Below are 22,291 nucleotides of genomic sequence, written 5' to 3' on the forward strand. Positions count from 1 at the left end.
GGAGTTGTGTGTCGAATGTATACCGACCAGCCTGGGATTCGAAGATCGGACAAACTCTGTTGACTGACTCACAACGCAAGCACTGGTGAGATGAGAAGGTCAATCAGGAGTCAGGCTGAAGCTGGGATCCAGCTGTCTGGTCGACACCAGTGCGTTACGGCTTGCAATGCCGAGAGCGCCAGAGCTTTCAACAGTACACCTTTGTCATTGACGTTGCAGCATGGCTCGGAATCGATCCTGACCAGACGGCTTACCGCTCGTCTCGTCATTGCCAGCCGGTTCTACGTCCATATCCTCGCCTGCATTCGAAACGCCCTCAGCTGCTACATGACTCGTGGCCGCATGAGACGCATACGCCAGTGCGAACGCTCTGCCACGACCACGTCCGCGTCCACCTCTCGATGAACGTGGCATGAACGACAACGCCGCCGCCGGTTGCACTTCACCCACGGCCACTTGCGGCTTTGGCCCATCGCCTGCTGCGCCTTCCTCCTCAGCCGCACTGACGTTCAGCACCACATCTCCGTATCTGATTCCACCTGCTCCACCAATCAACACTGCCTTGCCCGCATCCTTGAACTCGGAAAACTCCACCGTCGCTTTCTGATTCACCCCATCTGGTCTCCACAAGACCTGCTTGACACTACCCAAGCCAACCTCTCGCTCCACCGCTTGCTGGATCAACGCTTCCTGTGCATCCACTGGCAAGCCGGTTACGCGAACGCTTTTCGCTCGTCTTTCTTGCACATCTTCTCTCTGTGCAGAGCAAGACGCACCGTGAGATCGAGTATCGGCTATGGTCACGGAAATCGTCTTGCCTCTCCATTTCGTAGAATTGAGCTCCCTCATCGCCCGCTGAGCTTCCAACTGTGATTCAAAGTCGACGAACCCAATACCTCTCAACGCGCCCTCTGCGTTGCGGAGTAACCGAACACCTTTGACCGTACCATACGATTCAAAGTAGACCCTGAGCTCTTCCTCGGTGATGTTGCGTGCGAATCCGGAAACGAACAGTTCCTTGGCGTTTTCTTGCGCATCCGTTCGTTGCTTTCTACGGCTCGGGTCGGACAGCGCGACATTGAGCATGCGTCCCGGTGCGACCTCTGTCTTGTCCAGTGCTGCTACAGCTGCAGCGGCTGAATCAGGCGTCGTATACTGGACATAACAAAAACGACGCGTTGAAGCGAATCGCTTGCTAGGCCAACGAACCGTAAAGACAAGACCGTGGGCTGCGAAAGTGGATCGAATCGATGAGTCGTTCCAGTCCTCTGGAAAATTTGTTACGAACAGCGTGCATTTCCACCCGATGTGGATCGAGACCGGGGTGGAAGATATGGTCTTGTTGTGACGCGTAAGTGCAGACGATGCACCGTTGGGATCGGCGAATTCGACGAGTGCTGCGGCGGAGGTGGAGCCAGTGGGAGAAGTGAGAATGTTTGGCCCCGAAAGCTCGACGATTCGGCCGCAACCACGAAGCAGGTGGCGTACAGCTGAGGCGTCCGCGGTGGGATCGAGGTTCGAGACTAGCACAGAACAGTGCTCGCGGTCGCGCGATGGGGCAGATTCGGCATCATGCGCGCGTGTCTTCTTTGGCTGCTCGGAGCTGGTATCGATGGGTGCGCACAATGCGTCAGCACGGATAGACATTGGTGCATCAGCGATCGACGTGTCGGCCTCTTTCTCATCATCGTCAGCCTTTCTTTTGCCGGTCTGATTTCGGTCGAGGTGGTTCGAAGGCGACTCAACTTGCATCGTCGAGTTCAAGTCTCTGTTCATGTGAGAATACGACTGCGCTTGCGTCTGCGGCTCTGTTGAATAACCATACTGCGCATACTGCGCGTACCAAGCCTCCAGCGCACGTTGACGCTCCGCCCTGCTTTTGCCTTCGGCATACTCTACCTCCTCGATGGAACCGTGCAGATGCTCGAACTGTACCCAGTCCTGCAACAGCGCCTGATACTCAGGTCTCGCATCCTGCGACTGCTTGCGTTCCAACTTTGATATGCCCGCCTTGAACCATCCACGCGCCTTTCTGGCCTCGAATCGACGCAGCCAGTATCCCGCCGCCTCCCGATACACAAGCGCATTGTCAGGCTGTTGCACCACGGCCGTCTGCCAAACCGACTCGGCGAGCTCGTTCAATCCTGCACCACCTTCCGATGCGGGACCGCCCATGGCAAACACTGCTCTCTCCACCCAGTTGACGATCGCTTTTTCCAACCTGAGGCTCGGATCGCGCTGGTCATCGTGTAGCTCGGCGAGCTTGCCCAATGAATAGCTCAAAAGCGCGTAGATCTCGGTGAATTTATCCATATCCTGTGCCGGATCTACATCGATCTCTGCGCCCGCTTTGACCACTAGATCGAACGTTGCAAGCTCGCGCTCGCAATCGATACGAGCAAGGCAGAGGTCGGTGAGCTCGGGACCTTTGAGTTCAAGCGCGCCTGGAGTGGCAACTTTCTCGAACAGCTGTTCGATCTGCGCACGCGATCGTTGAAAGCGTGCTGAACTGCGCATCAAAACGCAGTGTAGGCTGACGGCTGTTGGAAGACATTGCACTGCACGTGTACACACGTCCATGATCAATGACGCGTCTGGTCGTGGCGAACAAGTCAGAACCGCAATGTAGTCAAGCCAGAGCTCGGTTGCGAGCGAATGCCTCTCCGAGAAAAGCTGCTGTTCTTGTTGAATGCGTGCCTCACGCTCTGCTTGGCCGAGCCGCTTGAACTCGCGAGGATAGCCTTCTGAGCTGCTTACGTCGTCCGAATAGTAGACAAGCTCGTGCTTATGCGTGGTCGGTGGATGAAGACCAAAGTGTGCAACGAGCCTGTCGAAGAGCGCGCATGTTAGGTTCAATTCCGTTTGAGCAGCCGATTTGTCCTTGGATCTCAACGCTCGTACCGCACGAGCGCTCTGCCAGCGTACATAGGCTTTGCAGCAAGCAGCAAAGCCGTCCAGATCCTGTCTTGAACCTGTGCCATGGAGTTGACCCGGTCGAAAAAGCATGGCCAGTGCATCCTCGTGCTGTTCCCTCTGACGAAGGATAGCCTTTGATTCGGCGACAAGCACATTTGCAGCCGACATTTCGCTCTCGTACTGCTGCGGTGGCAAGTGCTGCGTGACAAAGCTCGAATAGGCCTGGAAAGTGTCGTCGATCGCGGTATGGGGAACCCTCAATCTGGCGAGATAGACTTGTCGTACTGTTTCGAGCTGCTGATCTCTTGCGACGTGAGTCGAAGCAAGAAGCATCTCTTCGAAGCCCAGATAGAGTTTCCAGACATCCTGACTCTCTTGCAACTGATAGGCGCAGCGTGTATACGCCTCACGAATACGCCAGCGAATAGCTTCGACACCGCACACGGCTTCCCAGACAGCAGTCTCGGCTACATCTCGTGCAAGTGGCGGAAGTGACGAGGGAATGTAAGTTGAATGCGGCAAATTGATGGTCGGACATGAATCTAGGCTTGTCCACTTGAGCGCAGGATCGGATGTGGTAGATGTATCTTTAGAAGATTGAAGCACGACGAGGGCGTTGTCGACATGGTAGAGTTGTGAGAAGTATGTGAGCAGTATACTGATGTACCGCTTGATCAGGCAGTTTGTTGGCAAGTGGGATACAGCGTTTTTGTGCAACTCAAAGAGTGTTTGCAGCGTGTCTGGTGATAGAGGGCTTGTCTCGGCGGCTAAACGAGTCTCGAGCGCAAGGAAGATGTCCCAGTCATGCTGCAGCAGCGAAGTGAATTCTGCTGCATTTCTATATGCATCTACAAGCGCCAGTATAGTTTTGAAACGAGCACTTGGATCGACTGCTCCGGCGTATCTGGCCGAGGTCTGAAGATGCAAGAAGCGGTCGCGGTGCGCAGCTGGCTGCAAGGTGGTCAGCTGGGGGTTGGAGGGCGAAGCCGAATCAGCCGCGTTCTCCATAGGATCGACCTCCATGGCGGCTCAGACTGGGCTATGAGGTGCGGGTAATGACAGCCCCGCAAGCGCAATTCTTGACGGGAGGGATGGTGAAGATGGTGAAGGACACGAAGCAACTTCGGCCATGTCGCATCACGCGCAAATCGTGAATCTTCCACGGCAAAGCAAACATCAATCCCGAATCCCGAATCACGCATCGTGTATTTTGCGTTAATAGCGTTTGTTCTTTATTTTTAAACAACCAACTTTATTTGATTTGTACATTCAGGATTCACGATTTACCATTTCGTGATTCGTGATTTATGGGACGTCAACTATGGCGTGTGGCAAAAGCATAACTCGTGACTCGTGCCGACTCACGACTTGACTCAAGCCATATTGAACAACGTTGCTCTGCTCCTCCTGATCGGTGCGGCAATGAGACACACTGTAATCTACCAGCTGAGGTCGCACGAAAGAACTACTGTGGGACTTTGTTGTCACATATCCTGTATCTATATGTGGGTTTGCAAAGTACTCACTCGGGTTGCCCCTCACCAAACGCCTGGTGGTACCATAAGAAGTTTTGTCATAAACCTTTATAATGTCCATGTAAAAGTATCTCCTTGGTCCTCATCACTGTCATTCTGAACTTCTGCCGATAGATCACTTCTCCATTCATGCCACTTTGACGGAAATGTTCGACCTAAAGAGACGATGGGCAAAGTTCTCCTTCGTCAATTGCATCCTCTTCCTCTGTCTTGCTACCTCACTGGCACACAAGGCCAAGGACGATCAACTCACTCTCGCTTCTACCAGCCTGCACGATGAGGATCCGAATCAAACATTTGCTTCTCTATACAGGTTTCAAGATCGCGTCACTGGACTTCAGATGACGAATCAGCACTATTTTCTTCTGTCTACACGTGCCACCACGGAATTGGACATGCGGCGCTACTATGCAGGCATCTGGAGAACAATAGACACCATGGGATCAAACATACTCAAGACAAGCGGTCGTGTTTCCCGCCCCTACGAGCTTCCAGGGCATCCCGCCTATGTAAACTTTTTCGATGGAAAATCAAACACTCCGGCGCTCTTCCTCAGGGTGGCCGACATCTTACCCAGCAATCCCATGTTGCGAGACAACCCAGACGTCGCCATCTTCATGCATGGAATTCAGGTTGTCTCACAAACTGTCCCCCACTTTTGGCTCCAGCTCAAGATGATCATCAGAGGTTCCCCGACGTACTACATCGACACTGAACGACTTGACTATCAAGCCGTCTGGAGTCGCTACACCATTAGATATGGCAACTACTGGCTTAATCAGCTTAGTGAAGTCTACAGATGGCCAGTCTTCTCTGACCTGGAGCGTCTTGGATATGAACCGAGCACGATAGAGCAAGAGCTTGTCGTATATGATCGAATCCGGCCACGTGAAACCTACTCGAGCAACGAAGTGAAGTTGGCCTTGCTTCTCAAAGCAGCTCGTCCTTACATGGCCCAATTCGACACAGCCACAGGTGAACAGCTCTTCAACTTATATGCTTTGATGAAGAGTCCAATCGATGGTCGTGTCGAGGCTATGACATGGTTTCAGTCCCCGATCTTCGAGTCTTATGATCCAATACGGGATGAGTTCCATTTGAGATTGTACAGCTTCAACGAAGCTGCGTCCCCTGACCTCGACCGCATCCAATACGTTGCTTCCAAATCCCCTTCCGGTGAATCAGTCCTCGTCCCAATAGCAATTGTTCGGCCAGAAGTCGTTTGGCCCAGGGTCCAGTTCAGCACGATCTACAAAATTCCCGAGCGCTTGAGAACGGTTGGATTGATTCAATTCTCCAACATCAGAGCACGAAAGGATCGATTTGTTGCTGATGTCCTGACTTCACGAAAAAGGATTCGAGACGGCCCGGAACTCATGCCATTTGAGCGACCACGACCACATGGACATCCGTTGACATACATTTCACAACGAAGGACGTTCCTATCTATCGAAAAGCCTAATGGCATAATAACAACTGCTCCTGAATCAGTTCGGCATGATCCTCAGCCGCAAGAAGAGCCCGTTAGAAAGAAGCTGACTATCCCAGAGTCGGACGATCATGTGCTCTCATCAATTGAGACTCCCAAGACGCCCAGAACACCCATTATTCTTCCTTTTGAGGAAAGGGGTCATTCAATCCGTCCTGACCCTGAGCCAGGTCACACTTTTGGAGCAAAGCACGAAGGGTCCAGCTATACAGGTGGTGTTAGTCAAGAACATACAGCGCCGCAACAACTTTTGCAAATCGATCAGCACGACTCTGCGGCAGCGGACGATCGCTCTACGACCGCCTATCCTCGCGTCGATCCATTCAAGCATTCTAAGTCCATCGATGCATCAGGACAGGCTGTTGCTGATCTTCGCCAGAGAACGAGCGTTGGACTGATGATGGTCGAAGGTCAGCATCTCGGCCTAGGAGCAGCTCATAAAGCGCACAAGCCCTCTCAAAAGACCGTTTTGGACATCCTTCAGGAGCACTTGGATCCTGGACTTCCCAAATGGCAACTTCCGAAATGGCACTTATGAACATTTTTATACAGCAAGAAAGTCAGAATCGGCTTGACGGTTCCAACTACTTTTACCTTGTGAAGTATTGTATCACCGGCGAGGACCGCACTGTTGAAGATTGCTTCGTGCTTGTGACCAGAAGCGTCATGAAGTACAAACTTTGTTCGAAAACCTTCCACATATGACTTCTCTTGAAACTTTGTACTTGACTTTCTTCAATCTGCACATACAGCAGCGAAATGTGGTCTCTGAGCATTTTCAAACAGCTCTCAGCCTGTAGTAGCCCCTTCTGAGTTCGCATGAGCCAATTGAGCTTGAGGGAGGCAGGGTGGACGCAGAAAAAGCCTCGAAGTCGTGATTCTGAAAGCTTGCCTCTGATCGTCACTATCCAGGTGTATAATGTTCAGATAGAAGTCTTTGGCCTACGCGATACGGCTTCATCCTTCAATCATACGATCACCATGGCCGCGATGAGAATGCCCACGCTGCTGCTGCTCTGTCTCGCTATCTCGCTCGAGGTCTATAGCTCGAGACTCCCTATCGGAGATATCAGACGACTGCTGGAAGAGGACTGGTCTGTCATTGCAGAAGTCACCGCAAAGCATGAAAATCCAAGCTCTTCGCAGGCTGCTCCCCAAGGCGGCTATGTCGGCCTTAGCACAGCACCGCAACATGGTCTCTTTCCGGTGCGAGCAAGTGAAAGCAACGATCTCGGTACTTCAGCCTTGGTTACACCGTTACCGGCTCAAGCATCATCTCAGGTGACGACTCCGTTGGCAACCGTGACACGAGTTCCAGTTCAAGTTCCACTTGATCTACCAGTGCTGCAGATTTCTCAACGCATCCAGGAGCTGAAAGGCCTCTCCCTCCTATTTCGAACTGCAAAGGACAACGTCTTGATGAAACCGCGACGAGTCTTGCCGTTGCAGACGCACGTCTTATCGTCAGAAACATATAAGATATACTACGAGTTCTATCTGAACCATCCTTTCAGAAAGCGCTTACTATGGACTCCTAATGAGGTAACATACATGCTCTACAAGCCGATCAGGAGGAACGAAGCGCTCGTAAGGCTGTTTGGTGGATTTTTTGCCAAACACGAAATCGTTTGGGCCGTCTGGAGGCAGGAAATGTACGGAGAGGCAAAAGTCTGGCGCCTGCTAGGATTGCTGGAAATGCCATCACGTCAACCTGCCCAGAGATTCATTGACACGTACATGCAAGAAATGAGTCCACCACACGCGAGCCCGCTGGTGTTCTTCAATGATGGAGCCCATCTCGATCCAAGCCAGGCGCCAATGCAAAAAGTCTAGAACATGCCTGCGGCCCACTGACTCGTTTTCTCTCGTCAAGTCTAGACATTCTGAAATGTATGCAGTGGCTCAGAAGTCTCGTGCTAAGCGATGCTCGTTTGTGCAAGCGCGCCAGGCTGTGTTCGTATAGTCTGTCAGCCTCGCTGTGATCGCCATCATGCTCGCCTTGTCCTCGTCACTGCCCGACGCTGTCGACGTCGGTTTTGCAGCAATCTGAGACAAAATGAGCGATCACTTCATCTGCACTTCATCTAGTTGTTTTGGCTGTTGCTTACAGGCCAAACGTGACCAATATTCGTGATTTCATTTGTCTCTCTTGCCTACCGTTGTGTAATGATGTCGACCGTGTCATCTGATTGAGACAACAAAGGCTTACCAAAACGATAGCCGCCCGTCTTCCTTCATCTGATCGTGCTAGTACTCAATGACTTCGGTCGCATCGCTATAAATCTTATGTATCTCTTGGACTCTAGCGCTGTTGACTGTCATTCGTGATTGGTGTCATCGTGCTTTCGAACTTAAGCTTCCTGATACTCGTTTTGGGAACACGGTGCTCGCTACAATGATGCTCTCCTTTACCCGAAGCTTCTGCACATTCTTCTGTTTTCTGCAAGCATCACAGGTCCTGTACGGAGCAGGCTTGCCGCTTGGTGACTGGGAAGAACTCCTACGCTCCGGCAATCAGCTCACAGCATCTCTACCCGATACACAGCAAGCCTCACATCATGACCCACTTTTGCCGGTTTCAACCGGTCTCGTTGCAAGTAGCCATTATTGGCCTAAGGACAGTCTTGTTAGTGATGACGGAGACATCGCAAGCGCTCTAAGAGACGGTATCAGTCACTACAGTCGCCCCGATCAAGAGGTTGACCCTGAACCTCACGTTCATCTGCAGCGGTCCGCTTCTCTAATCCCCTCCATGCCGGCAGCTAGCTCTTCCGCTTCACCTATAAGCCGGACGGGCGAGGATAAACGAGAAGTATCTCCACCTCAAGAGAGAATGCCAGGACGCACCAGTCCCCCTCTCATTCCCTTAAACATTCGCATGGTCCCGGAGCTGACTGCCCAGCAGCGAGCTTCTGTCCTAGCAAATCTCAGAAAAGAGATCTACTACTACGTCAATAGCAAGCTCGCGCTTAAGAAATCGCTCGAGCCTCTCATCGTACCGTATGGGGGGCATTTGTCGTCTACAGATCTCGAGACGTTCGTTCGCCAGATGGCATTGTCTGATTATCCGCCTTGGATCTATCTCTCTGAAGGCACACGTTTTCTTCTCCGTCAAGGATGGCCAAACACTGCACTGTTCCGCCGGATAAACGGGTTCACAACAGGCGACTACAGCCGAATCTACTTCGAGGCCTGGCAGGAGATGGGTCAGTCTGGCTCAGAATTGTTCCAGTATTTGGGCGTCTTCAGAGTTCCGAACAGAAATAGGCTTGTTCAGTTCAAAAGAACGTACTTGGACCAGAGCTTTTTTCCGATCAAGCAGTACGTTGTGCTCAGCTCCTCGACCTTCACAACGAGTTCAATGGGAAATCGACTCCCACATTCACAAACATGAAAGAGTTGGATCTTTGGTCTACGTTGATTAAGAGATAGCTTGATTGCACCAAAAGTGTTTAGGAACTGCGAATTGATAGTCAGTTCCGCTATGCAGCTAAGCACAGATAATAGCTTACGTGATCATAGGCTGCCCAGGATCAACATGAGCGGCATCCCTCAAGAATGTTTTCGGCCGTTGCGGTATGTCTGCGAGCTTTAGCAAGCCGTTCCGCATGAATGTTTCGGGTGGTCTGTGTCCAGGGACATGCAAGCCCCCCAAGTACCTCCAGATCCTTGTGTGACCATGGTATTCGAGGCGCCAGACAGAGTATAGGTTCCTTAATCGGCCTCCATCGGTGCCATGCATTCTAGAAAAGCCAAGAGAAGATTTGTCTGGTCTACCAAATAGGTACAGAAAACCGTCTCGAATCCAGAGGAATCGGACCAGTTCACCTCTGTTATTCCTAGCAGCAAACAAGCTACGATAGAGGCTCTTGTACTCAGTAGGGCTCATGTCCTCCAAAATCAAAGGCCACACGGTTCCTCGGACCGGCCCACCCGGTCTGTTCTGTAGCGCCGCATGAAGGTAGAGCAAGATTTGCTCCCGTTCTCCCTTGGTCAATATGTCATATGGAATATCGATCGGGACAGTAAAGCTTGGTAAAGTCGGGTCGATGGCTGCCGTAGAGGAATGTGCATGTTGGGCGTTGACGAATGACTCAGGAGAAAGACTCCTCTCCTCCGAGGCGACTTCTTTTCTGGTTGCTTCGCGATCATGTTCGACTCTCGGCAGGGTGGGACTGTCGTCCGAGGTTTGCTGATGCTGCCGCCAGATGGTGGCTGGCACTGTCGGGTCACGTTGCGCGACGGAACTGCGGGGACTTTCATTGTTTAGCCGATGTAGGATGTCGGACCAGCTGCCTTCGATGCTGGTTGATGGAAAGCTCTGAGTTCCAGGTCTACCAGCATCACTTGAGACCGTCAACTGCGCTTCATCCACAGGAGCATCAAGTAGTCTCTCTAGCTCGTCCAGTGCGATCGACGCCGCTGCTGCTTGCTGCGACATGCACGCCAAGATGGCTAGCACGCTTTGAATAGACAGTAACGCGCGCAGTGGATTCATTATGAGTCCCCCGTTCAGCGCCTGATGTCAATCACGAATGAGTACTGGACACGGGAGGATTATCTGCAACGCTATTGGTCGCTGACCAATGTCTACGCCTATTTAAATATGTGCTCACACTCTCTGCTTTGACCATTAGTTTGCCGCTAGAACGCTCACAGGGCTAAATCAGTGGCTTCATTTGGCACATGTTACAAGAGCTAATGTAAGGCCAACTAGTTGAAAGCTCTGATGAAGCCCGGGCAGCAGCCAGTATATACTTCAGCCAAGCTCTGACGACGCTCCTCGTCGAGACTTCTCCCAGGTGTTTCCGCTACCTTCAAGCTGAATTTAATCGGTGCACCGCCCGAGATTACTTTGAGACAGCTTCAGCCTTGGTTCCTTAACTATCGTGTATGAGACCAATTGATGACCCTTTGATGAAGTAGCATATCCTGCTCATTCTCGAAATCGCTCAATCATGCTGTTTTTGACTACTGGACCTAAGCTTTGTGCTCGTGTGTCAAATGAAGGCAATGGTTGAGCTTGGTAGCAGCCCCGCAGCACGCCGAAAAACAGCCGGTATATGACATAAAAAGCCATCAACCAGAGCGCGCGACAGAATCAAGCAGCGATCATTCCAAACCACCCTACAACTTCTTCAGGCTACAGCTTCTGAACGAAAAAGTCAGCGATGAAGCTATCCCGCATGTTGTCCTCAGTTTTTGCGGTGCTGGCCGCCTTGATGTGCTTACTGCAGCAAGCAGCAACGACGTCGATCTCACTGGACGAGCTAGAGAGACTACTTGATGCTCCTGTGTCTGAGGCCCCAGTGACCGTCTCGGGTGCTGGTGGAGACTCTGGCAGCCGAGTAAATCCAGGTAACCATGGAAGTCTGCCATCCACAAGCATTGATGGCAGTTGGTCCGACATCTTGCACCGTCAAAGCAGCGAAGATGCTCGATCTGCAATTCTCCAATATGACCCTTCGGCGACAGTCACTGGCCAGTGGCAGCATCCTAGCACCTCTGACAGCGGTCTTGGCGGGCCTGGCAACATTTTTATTCGCCAGCTCGATCTGAATGAGCGTACGCAGGCACTGACGGCAATCAAGGATCAGTTCTACACTCAGCTAGGCTCTCGCGCTAGAGGCAATGAGGTCCGTGTGTGGCCTTATCAGGGACAACTCAGTTGGAAAGATTTTGCTTATTGCGTTGGTACACTGCCGAACCTTGATGCCAAGTTCGGAGTCTGGCCATACAGGCTTGGTGAGAATCAATATCTACTCCAACAAGCGAGCAGCACGGGTAGGGCCTTTCGGCTGCTCAGCGGCTATTCTCCACCCAATCACAGTCGAGTCTACTTCTACGTCTTTCGAGAAGCTGGGCCAAGAGGCTCCGAGCTTTTCCAATTCATTGGCACATTTCGAACTCCAGACAGGAGTCGTTTGCTTCCTTTTCGACAAGCATATTTGATACCCGTATCAAGACAAGTTAGGTCCGTTGAAGTGATCAGCAGATCGCTAGTTCGGCTGCACTTCCAAAGTGACAGCATTTCGCCCGTATTAGACTCACAGTAGCTGGCAATGATCAACGCTGAGACTGAGAGCTGTGACTACTTTCTTTGCATTGAATGCTGCTCCAAGTTGACGCTTTGTCGGCTGATTCGCGCTCAGACCGTCGTTCCGCAAAACAATCATATGCCATACTGATCTCAAGAGAGCTCTTCAAGTAAAGCTTCCTCCTTGTTCCGTCCAACGTGTGAGGCTGTGAACAGATTATAGAGGAAGATTTCATATCCTCAGGTTGCCCCACATCGGGTGTTGTCCATGATGGGCTGTAGAGGTCGGAGAACAAGTTTAAGTGGTCCCAGGACAACTAGAGCTCACAATCGAATGTGAATCATAAATGTTGAACTAATTGCGTGCATTGGGCGGCTTAAACTCGACGTCGATATAAGCTTCGATTTCGACTTCGATTAGTGATGATGATGAGCTTCATTTGCTTGCCCTGGCTCTCCGCAGAATGTGTTGTTGAGCTCCGACAGTCTTGAGATTTACAAAAGATCTTGTGCCCATGTCAATTTAGCGAGCCTGTTGACTGTACTGTCTCTTCCCACATGGTTCACCCCGGTAATATGTCTAGCCAAAGTTGCTCTTCACTGCCTCTAGCACATTCGGTGCTTATACACCAAATCGGAGCATCGCATCCGATTCATGATTCGTCGATTCTGTCGATTCACCGGCATGATTGAAGCGTGTGATGGCTCGATTGTTCTTCACCATTCCAATATGTCCAAGCCACCTCTCCTGGCTATGATCACTGTTCGAACGCGTTGCACAGTCCACGGTCCATGTTCCGCGAAGCCAACTGTCTATTTCCATGTCTTAGCACCGCTTTTTTGCAGCAGAGCTGCATCACTAATCGTACACTTTGGGCCCGACTTGACTCGTCCTGAGCGTTGGTAAAGAACGGACATATGCAGTCCGACTCACCGTATATTATTCTCTGACACCCGCGTCCGTGTTATCTGCTCCTGTCGCTCCTGACAGTAGACGTTGTTCGCATACTGCAGCGGGCAAGACAACGGCACTGTTACAGCTAAGATCTTGGCCTCTGACTTCCAGACTTCATAAGTATGACCTCTCACGCATCAGAAATATAGTTTCAGGGACGGCTCAGTGACGCCTGTATCCTCCCGTGGTACCCTACCCACGCAATCTCGAGTATCGAAAATACTGATGACGAACAGTTGTATATGATCATGCAATGTTGAGCTCAACGGCGCTTTTGGCTCTCCGGCATTGCTCTTTTCACTCATTCTACGTAATGAAATTTCGAGAGGAAGTTTCAGTGCGTTTCAACATAGGAAGAACGCACGCACGGCGGTTGGAGCTACCTGCTCAGCGCGGTCCGCGCAGAACTTAAAAGCAACCTGTTATGAGTGATAGTCCAACCATTGGATCAAGCAAACTTGTCCACCTTCCCAATGCGTCGTGTTTTGCAGCTCGTCAGTCTGCTCTGGCTGTTTCTAGGCCAAGTGCACAGTCGGCCGGGCGACAATTTCTGGGAGGCTGTGCACCGGCTCTCTGATCAAGATGAAGGCTCAGAAATCCTTCATTTCTTGCAGACCGGCCATCTGCCGTCCAAGAGTGCTTCATCTGGACAGCCCGGATCGGAGAGTACTCCATTTTTCACCTCGCAGCCCATCATTGCGGATCGCTGGTACGGACCTAAGATGGAGGCTTTTCGACCAGGCATACGAAGTGGCACCACGTCCGAAGGCACATCAAACTTGGTATCTGATCATTCCAGTGAGAGAAAAGGTACTTCGCAAAGCGAGCAAATGTCTGCAAGTGCAAAGGAGGCCAGTTCGACACCCCTACACAAGCCGCCGCAGATCACTGCGCCACGTCCTCTCTCAAAACTGGAACGGATCTCGATTCTGAAACCAGTCGGCGATAAATTTGGTTTAAACATTCGACCTTATACGGCAGCAGAGATCCATCCTTACACTGGGGCATGGCTGACCAGTGAGCTTATTACTGAAGCTTTCGGGACCACGAATACTAAGCTGCGCAGTTTTCAAGAAGATATCTATCTGCTGCCGAGCAAAAGAGTGCAAGAAGAGCCAGTAGCCAGCAAGAGCGACGGAGGTATGGCAATGACAGGACCTCGAAACAGACATATATACGTTTGGAAGAAGATTGCTCCACCATTCGGAGCGCCAGGCTTTGTTTTCCAGTTTGTCGGTGCAATCACAGCTGGACGTGAAGCACGTAGGAGCCTGGGATACTTAAAAGGCTTCAAAACTGCTCGAGAAGCCATCGCCATCGGTCCTGACTCGCTGTATAATGGACTCTACGTCCAACCTGCAAGGTGATCTAACGAAACCAAAGACCCTCTCTAACATAAGCTTTGTTGGCAGCAGCTCAAAGTAAAGCCAAATAGCACTAGCTGAGAGCCTGCGTGGCATTAAGTCGCAAAAAACGAGTCTGTGAGTCTATACTTAGTGTGATGATGTTTATAATGATGCGCGTAAGCAAGGTTGTGAGTCTAGGGGATCCTCCTCCCACCGGATTGCGGCGAAGCAAGCGACAAATCTAAATTTAGACCCCTTTCCATCTCTAGCGAGCGGAGATACGAGAGATCGTGATCCGTGTGAATCTGCTGAGGCTGCTCCGCTTCTTGGGCTGGCCTTGGGTAGCGCGGTCGAGGACGGATTGGCGCTTCCGGAACGAATCCGTTTTGCGAGTTGAAAAAGTCATATTCATACGTTTGTGGCTCTGGAGCGGCTGGAGGATAAGCTGCGCTTGACGATGTGCCGCCTATACTCTGAGTGTGCCGGGGGCTTTCCGACGAAAGTTGCAACCCCTCGTTCAGAGACTTCAGGAGACCTTTGCGAATGCCGAAGTGAGGGTCTTTCGACGATGGACGTGTCGACGGCAGTTGCGTACTTTCGTACAGAGCCGTAGGAGACCCTTTCTGACGCTGCAAAGGACGCCTTTCGCTTTCATCGGGTATCAGCTTCAGATGAGCGTTAGGGTGTACGGAAGAAGCACTCGAACCCTCGGGAGACCATAAACTGTGCAGCATCTCCTGGAGTCCTGATTGTTGGTCCCCTCTGGAATGGTGGACAGTTACTGGCTGCTCCTTTGAGTTTCTGGAAACCTCGGGGGGAGCGTTAGCTTGCTCGACCACATTTGCAGAGCTTGCATGATTGGGTTCAACACGTGGCTCGGACAACGGAGCCTGTTCGCTTCGAGAGGCTGGCAAAACGGCTGACAATTCCTTTTCCGTCCAAGCTTGCCTCTCTGCAGGGGTGAAAAAGCTGGAATCAATCAACCTTCCAGGCAATCGAAGAGCGCGATGCCACAGTGACGACATGAATTGCCGTTCAGGTGAATTGATTTTAGCCAGCCAAATGGGCTCTTTCTGCCCCAAAATCTGTCGAAGTGCAGCAGATGCCTGAGACGGATCATTTCGGTAAGCTTTTGCATACAATGCGGGCGAAGTTGGAAACTGGTAGACCACTCGGAAGCGGAGAAGTGCGGTATTAATGGGATTGAAGTAAGGACGAACGATGGCGGTTGGGAGCCAGAAGCCGTTTGAGGTGTGAGTCTTGAACTTGTCAAACCTTATCAGATCAAGAGAACGCACGATTCTACCTGATGAGAGCCGGATATGGGCGTGGACAAGCTCATTCGGCCTTTGCGGATCGGCGATAAGCAGCGGCATCGAAAACCACGGTGAAGCGGTGCTTCCGCGGCCAAGCATCTGCTCGATACCATTTGTCACCAGCCTATGCACCGGCAGAAATCGAATGGTGTTAAGAGATTCGAAAATTGCACCTGTCTGGAACGCCGAACTGGCCGCTCTCTCTTTAGCCTGCCGGGTAAGATGGACCAATGCGTTGGCAAGGAATTCGTCCGCCTGTCGCTCGTCATAACGCGGGCCATTTTCGAGATGACGCCCCGACCTGAGCGTCTCTATTGCATCCGACGACCAGCCGAAGGCATCCAAGCGAGCCGGAAATACGGCGCAAGCCGTCTCCAAGAAAATGAGCAAGCCAAGCGCGCCGAGCACGGCGACGAAAAGTTGACGCATGGTGACGATAACGTGGAGAGAGACACAAAGACAGAGGGTTGTGATGGGCCTCAAGACACCTAATTCGCCGAAATTGCTCATCAGGCACCTCTTATAAGCTTTCAAGTGTTTGCTTCGAGATCTTGATGTAAGCGAGGGAGACAAAGCCTTCATCGCAAATCCTTGCGGTGGGTCCCGACGTCGTCTCGACCTTTGCAGCTGGCTTCATCGCGACGGTGTAGTTCATATTACAGCCAAACCTCGAGTAGGTTGCCGGACATAAACTTCTATCTCAAGCATATTGGTCAACCGTTCATCAGCTGAAGCGTATCAAGCTTTTCTTGACCTCGAACTTGTTTTTGATACTGTCCAAGACGCGAGATCCGGTGTTCTTAGTCTCGGAGTCGTGGTGCGTGGGATTCTGTGCCAGAATTCGCGGCTGGAGAAGAAGAAAATGAAGAACACATATGAAAAAAGGGGGCGATAAAAATGAAGGAAAATCCCAGCGTTGATCCCTCAATATCGAGCTTCAACACTCACGACTCGTGACCGAGAAGCACACGCCGCGGGCGAGAAAAGTGAAATAACTTAACTATATAGTTTATCCATCAACAAAGCTGCACGAACCCGTCACCGCACAGCCAAAAATCGTTGATCGTGCACGGCGTTGTTGCGTTGACGAGCGGACCCTGAACTTCGAGAATCAAATCGTGGCTCTCACTGTCTCTGAGGCGTTGTCTGGATTGTGAGGGAGTCGAAAATCACGAACAAATATGCCTTCGATAAGGCAGGTGGTGGTAATTGTACATCGCGATGTTTCGGAAAGCCACGCTCAGCGCAATACTTCATCCTCGCTATAGCGAGGGCCTTCCCGACAGCTCGCGCAGCGTGGGAAGATTGTTCGTGTCTGTTCGGGGTCTGTGACCGCTCAACATGCAATCACCTCTATCTTGCTTCTTATAAAGCACTATCCTTCCGCCTGGACCTTCGAGTACGTCTTGTCCAGCTCTCTTCACAGGCTTCATCTCTTGCTTTGCAACGCCACCGACGAATCAAACCACCGTCGCATTTCATTTCAAGATGGCTTCCTCCGCCAACAAGCATGCCGACAAGCATGAGCACAACTACACCATGATGCAGGCTTTCGAGTGGTACACGCAAGGCGAGGGCAAGCACTGGCAGTGGCTCGGTGACAATGCCAAACGCTTTGCCGATATGGGCATCACCGCCGTATGGATCCCGCCTCCCACCAAGGGCGCTTCTGCTTCAAGCACAGGTTACGATATTTACGACACCTGGGATTTGGGCGAGTTTGCGCATCCTCGAGACGAGAAGGCTGGTGTGAAGCCTCCCAACAGGACCAAGTACGGTACTCGAGAACAGCTCGAGAAGGCTATGCAGGAGCTTCGCAAAAATGGAATTTCGATCTACGTCGACGCCGTGCTTAACCACCGAATGGGCGCCGACGAGCTGCAAACCTTTAAGGCTCGCATGGTTGATTCAAACGACCGTACAAAGTTCTGCTCCGATCCCTACGACATCCAGGGCTGGACTAAGTTCACCTTTCCCGGCCGAAAGGACAAGTACTCTGACTTCAAGTGGGGCTTCGAACACTTTGCCGGAGTTGACTGGGATCAAAAATCAGACACCAAGGCGATCTTCCGTATCGAAGGCGATGGCAAGAGCTGGGCTACTGACGTCGACAAAGAGAATGGTAACTACAGCTTTCTGATGGGCGCAGATATCGACCATTCGCATCCAGATGCCAAGCGAGATCTGCTAAACTGGGGTGCTTGGATAATGCGCAACTTCCCTGTCGCTGGTTTCCGATTTGATGCCGTGAAGCATATCTCTCGAGAGTTCATTCACGACTTTGTCAAACACATCCGCGAAGAGGCACGCAAGCTACGGGAGGAAAGAGGGCTTGAGCCTGCGGACGAGTCAGAGGGACCCATCGCGTTCAGCGTCGGAGAGTTCTGGAAAGACAGTCTAGGCTCTTGTCTCGAGTACCTGGGCAAGTTTGGAGACGAGCAATTTTCGCTCTTCGACGCGCCTCTGCACTACAACTTCAAAGAGGCTGGTGACGGTGCTGAATCTTACGATCTGCGCAAGATTTTTGACGACACTGTCGTTCAAGCTCGACCTATTGATGCGGTCACCTTGGTAGACAACCACGATACGCAACAGGGCCAGGCACTAGAGTCGACTGTGCCTGCGCAGTTCAAGCCGCTGGCGTACTCTCTTATTCTGATGCGCATCGATGGCTATCCTTGCGTCTTCCTCGGAGACCTCGATGGCTGCAACCCTACTGGCATCGACAATGGAGAAGGAAAGGCGGACCCGATGGCGGATCTCGAGAAATTCGTCAAGGCGCGCAAGTACTATGCTTACGGTGAGCAGAAGGATGTCTGGGATCATCCCAACTGCGTTGCTTGGGTCAGGACTGGCACCAAGGCTGACGACGGCTCGGGTTACGATGCTTCGGTCACCATCATCTGCAACGGCTCTGCACAAGGTACCAAATGGGTCGAGGTTGGTAAGCGCTACGCTGGCCAGAACTTTGTCGATGTCATCGGATGGTTCCAGGGCCAAGCCAAAGTCAACGAGGATGGCTGGGTCGAGGTGCACTGCCATCCACGCTCAGCCTCCATCTGGGTTCCGGAGGACTCCAAGCATCGAGAGTTCTTCTAAGCTTGTGCCCAAGACTTTCGTGATGGACCCGGACAGATATTTTGACCGCAGACTAGAAGTGAAATGCTAGAAATGGTTCTCGAGAATCATTCGTGATTTGCGATCTCAAGTGTGCGTCTTGGTCTGGTACGAGACTCTCCTTCAGGATCATGGCTGGTGACCAACAATGATGGTGAATTCTGTTCCCGATAAATCTGAGCCGATCGATTGACTGACGTTAACTGTCCAAAGTGCGTGGTGCTTCAGTCGTGAGTAATGAGGGATAGTTTAAAAAGTGATCATATATCGTGAAAAAGCACGAAGAGGGAAATCAAGGAACCGACCTATCGGCTTTGCCGATCGAATCGTGAATAGAAGCGAAAAAGGGCCGTGGGCCATGGATGCGCCCCGAATAGAATTACGAATCAAGAATCACGAATGTTTGGAGAGCGATCTTGCTCGGATCTCTACACCCCACAAACGACCGTGAACGTTGGTAGTCAACTTATAATAGAAACACTATTAAAACTGCATTAGCGCGTACACAGTACCGCAGGCACAAACCGCATAGTTCGGCGCTGAGCATCTCGGAGTTTGAATCGCCTAGTCTTAAGTTCATACTAAGATTGTATGGAAGCGTGAGCAATCTAAGTTTCATCGATCTCGGCAAGGCAGAACGCATTCGAATGGTTGGGGAAGGCAATTGTTGCTGTTCATGCACGTTGAGAAACAATGACGAGTGTTGCTACTACAACCGCATGGAAGCTCTATCTAGCACTCGATCTGACACAACATGAATACATCAGGAACCACGCATGCTGTTCTGTTCAAAGCGTGGGAAGCAGTCAGGAGCTTGGACAGATGCATTCACGATTCGTCATGAGATGCGATCGAAACTATATTGCTTGCAGCATTCGTGGTTGTAATCCCAGATGCGGCCGATGCGCTTGGATGCTGTCTCGACATCGGCTTAGGCCGATTTCACAACGCGAGCACTTTGTTGAGAACGTGGGTTTGGGACAAGACAATAGCGAGCAAACTTCCCGAATACCGTCGGAAGTGGTCTTTGAACCTCTGACCCGCACCATCGGCATCCTCTCACACTCTTTCAGTTGAAGTGAGTTTCAGTTGAAGTGAGTTTGAATTGAAGTAAGATCCAAAGCTGCACGAGCGAGGCACTACTGTAAGTCAATCACGAATTCGACGTTCGCCTTGCATGCGATCCAATTCTGTCAGATTCACAACGTCTTCTCACACTCTGGCTTCAAAAATTCCGAGCTCGGCTCTGCGGTTTCACCATATCTTGGCAACGATCTTTGAGCCTCCGCTCATCTATCGCGTATCTATCGCGTGGTCACCCAGATCTTGGCACAAGTTGGACACGCATTTTAAACAAGGCTAACGACATCCGATTCTTTGCAACTAGAGTACTTCCATGACTAAACAAACTATCGATACTTATCAAAAACAACTAGCTAAAGACGGAGTCTGCGACAGAGAAGGGACGAGTGCTTATGCGTACATAGAGACGAACGATATCAAGCAAAGTGGGCTGGAAGCTGCATGCCGCCGTTGGACTCTTGCATGTCGGGTGACGAGTTGGCACTGAGACCCCCAGCAGGCTGAAGCACCTGACGAGCGTGCATCGGCTTGCTCAAAGCAATGGGTCCACCCAGGCAAGACTGGCTGATGGAACCTCGTTTGGCGCCGATCGACACAGCCGCCTGAGCAGCAGCGGCCGCAGCGGCAGCAGCTGCCGCGTAGGGATCATGTCGTGGCTCGCTGGTCTTGTACTTGTCCGAGCCCGCTGTGAGCGAGAGAAGCTCGGACGAACGGCCAACTAGGCCAGCTGGTCGAAAGTGCGTCTTGAGATGCTGAGCAAGATTGTCGGATCGACCAAAGTGTTTGCCGCACGTCTCGACCGGGCACTTGTGCGGACGTTCTTGGGTATGGGTGCGATTGTGACGCTTGAGATGCTCCATCCTCTTGAAGCGCTTACCGCAGTGGCAGACGTGGTGTTTATCAGCCGAGCTGACAATGAGAGGAGGTGGACCAGCGTTGCGAGCGCGGCCTCGGGCCGTGGTGCGTGTAACCGAACCCGAGATGCTGCGGCTACGACCATCGAGCATTGATGTGAACGGACCATCGTTGACAGGCGAACTCATCGAGAACATACTGTTGCTGCGATGACCTGACATCTGCGGGGCGCTGTAGTAAGGGTCGAAGCCCGGTGAGAACAAGTCGTGGGTAGGCGTCGAGGGATGCAAGTAGCTCGTCCTTCGACCCTCGGCTAACGAGCCAATCGAAGACGAAGGTGTAGAGGGAAATGAGGCAAGCGACGACGAGGCCTCTGACGATGTCGAAGAGCGCGAGAGCGGTGGCACTCCACTCGACGACGGCGCCGAGGCTACCCTTGCCATGGCCGACGACGACATGCCAGCAGGCGACATGTCGGGCAGGCTGGTTCGGTGAGATGGGAAGCTAGTAGGGCTTTGGAAGTGATCGCGGAAGGCGAGGTTAGCTTGGAAGCTGGGCTCATGCTTGGATACGCTGTTGAGACCGGAGAGGCTGAGCAAGGGTGGGTGGTCCTTGCCCTCGGTGCCCATCTCATGAGGCGCGTACGGGTCAGTGTGACCGCTGTCAGTGCTAATAAGCCTTCGAAGGGCGATGGCCGAAGGAGGATAGAAAGGCGAGCTTGGACTGGAAAAGTCACCTCGGATCGAGTGGTCGGGTGTCGAGCCAGGAGAGTACGAGTGACCAGGAGTGAAGGAACACGGACCGGCGCCGAGAGAAGCACGGCTCATGACTGAGTGAGGCGTGAAAGGCAGCTGAGCAGCGCGGAACCCTTCGCTGAGGTTGATCATAGGCTGTCCCGAAAAGGTGCCGGTCGACGTGGGCATTGGAGTAGTCTCTTCAGAGCCGTCCGACTCGTTGATCCTCTGAGGATGACCCATATGCGAATCGGTATGATGGCTGGAAAGCATCGAGACGTCGAACGACTGAGCAGCTCGACGCTTGAACTGCGAAGGAGGTGGCATCTCAAGACTCAGCTCGTCTTGACCGTGCGAGAGTGCTAGTAGAGCATTGTGTTGCTCGGGCTGGAATGCATTTTGAGGGTGGTCAGGGTACAATGGCAGGTCAGGATGACCAGAAGTGTCGGGAGTACCGAGCGCAAGACCGGACAGCGACGTCAGCGTTCCGGGCAGGTTCATCGGAGACTCGAGGGGCGTAAAGGAGCGAGGCGAGTAAGAGCCATTTGCGCTTGAGTGGTCGCCAGCCTGCTCTAGACTGAGGCACGATGAGGAAGTAGCAGAGCTGACCGAGCCACGCCTCGCCCCGTAGAAGGGCTGCGGCATACCAGACATCGGCAGGCCAAATGCGGGCATCGAATGAGATTGAGACATGGCAACAGAGTCATGAGGTTGCGTCTCGGGCGAGAGGCTGCCCAGAAGGCCGAGAGAGTTTGTACTAGGCGCGTCCATGATGTTGATGCGAAAGTATTAGAGGGTCTGCGTTCAAGTCGGAAAGAGAGCTGTTGGTCGTACGAATGTATGTGTCTGGGTCGTCGAAGCTTGGATAATGAGATGACAGAGCGTTGCTGATGAGGTAAAGTACGATT

At 52.0% G+C, this 22,291-nt stretch overlaps 10 protein-coding genes across 10 annotated transcripts; 6 read left to right on the forward strand and 4 right to left on the reverse strand.

Annotated features, from left to right (window-relative positions):
- Window positions 1-204: 204 nt before the first annotated feature.
- Window positions 205-3,939, reverse strand: UMAG_02292 (uncharacterized protein; the record flags this gene model as incomplete). Its single annotated transcript, XM_011390316.1, has 1 exon — window positions 205-3,939. The coding sequence occupies one exon, from the start codon at window positions 3,937-3,939 to the stop codon at window positions 205-207; it is 3,735 nt and encodes a 1,244-aa protein (XP_011388618.1).
- Window positions 3,940-4,597: 658 nt separating this feature from the next.
- UMAG_02293 (uncharacterized protein) lies at window positions 4,598-6,478 on the forward strand (the record flags this gene model as incomplete). The annotated part of the gene is made up of 1 exon (XM_011390317.1): window positions 4,598-6,478. One exon carries the CDS (start codon window positions 4,598-4,600, stop codon window positions 6,476-6,478), a length of 1,881 nt encoding a protein of 626 aa, XP_011388619.1.
- Window positions 6,479-6,921: 443 nt separating this feature from the next.
- On the forward strand, window positions 6,922-7,773 carry UMAG_02294 (uncharacterized protein; the record flags this gene model as incomplete). The annotated part of the gene is made up of 1 exon (XM_011390318.1): window positions 6,922-7,773. The coding sequence occupies one exon, from the start codon at window positions 6,922-6,924 to the stop codon at window positions 7,771-7,773; it is 852 nt and encodes a 283-aa protein (XP_011388620.1).
- A 565-nt stretch (window positions 7,774-8,338) lies between these two features.
- On the forward strand, window positions 8,339-9,334 carry UMAG_02295 (uncharacterized protein; the record flags this gene model as incomplete). The annotated part of the gene is made up of 1 exon (XM_011390319.1): window positions 8,339-9,334. One exon carries the CDS (start codon window positions 8,339-8,341, stop codon window positions 9,332-9,334), a length of 996 nt encoding a protein of 331 aa, XP_011388621.1.
- Window positions 9,335-9,448: 114 nt separating this feature from the next.
- On the reverse strand, window positions 9,449-10,438 carry UMAG_02296 (uncharacterized protein; the record flags this gene model as incomplete). Its single annotated transcript, XM_011390320.1, has 1 exon — window positions 9,449-10,438. One exon carries the CDS (start codon window positions 10,436-10,438, stop codon window positions 9,449-9,451), a length of 990 nt encoding a protein of 329 aa, XP_011388622.1.
- A 673-nt stretch (window positions 10,439-11,111) lies between these two features.
- On the forward strand, window positions 11,112-11,996 carry UMAG_02297 (uncharacterized protein; the record flags this gene model as incomplete). The annotated part of the gene is made up of 1 exon (XM_011390321.1): window positions 11,112-11,996. The coding sequence occupies one exon, from the start codon at window positions 11,112-11,114 to the stop codon at window positions 11,994-11,996; it is 885 nt and encodes a 294-aa protein (XP_011388623.1).
- Window positions 11,997-13,405: 1,409 nt separating this feature from the next.
- UMAG_02298 (uncharacterized protein) lies at window positions 13,406-14,299 on the forward strand (the record flags this gene model as incomplete). Its single annotated transcript, XM_011390322.1, has 1 exon — window positions 13,406-14,299. One exon carries the CDS (start codon window positions 13,406-13,408, stop codon window positions 14,297-14,299), a length of 894 nt encoding a protein of 297 aa, XP_011388624.1.
- Window positions 14,300-14,472: 173 nt separating this feature from the next.
- Window positions 14,473-16,023, reverse strand: UMAG_02299 (uncharacterized protein; the record flags this gene model as incomplete). Its single annotated transcript, XM_011390323.1, has 1 exon — window positions 14,473-16,023. The coding sequence occupies one exon, from the start codon at window positions 16,021-16,023 to the stop codon at window positions 14,473-14,475; it is 1,551 nt and encodes a 516-aa protein (XP_011388625.1).
- A 1,059-nt stretch (window positions 16,024-17,082) lies between these two features.
- Window positions 17,083-18,693, forward strand: UMAG_02300 (putative alpha-amylase; the record flags this gene model as incomplete). Its single annotated transcript, XM_011390324.1, has 1 exon — window positions 17,083-18,693. One exon carries the CDS (start codon window positions 17,083-17,085, stop codon window positions 18,691-18,693), a length of 1,611 nt encoding a protein of 536 aa, XP_011388626.1.
- A 1,517-nt stretch (window positions 18,694-20,210) lies between these two features.
- UMAG_02301 (uncharacterized protein) lies at window positions 20,211-22,154 on the reverse strand (the record flags this gene model as incomplete). Its single annotated transcript, XM_011390325.1, has 1 exon — window positions 20,211-22,154. The coding sequence occupies one exon, from the start codon at window positions 22,152-22,154 to the stop codon at window positions 20,211-20,213; it is 1,944 nt and encodes a 647-aa protein (XP_011388627.1).
- Window positions 22,155-22,291: the final 137 nt, after the last annotated feature.

This window comes from Mycosarcoma maydis, chromosome 5 (genome assembly GCF_000328475.2).
Source record: "Mycosarcoma maydis chromosome 5, whole genome shotgun sequence".
Taxonomy (NCBI): domain Eukaryota; kingdom Fungi; phylum Basidiomycota; class Ustilaginomycetes; order Ustilaginales; genus Mycosarcoma; species Mycosarcoma maydis.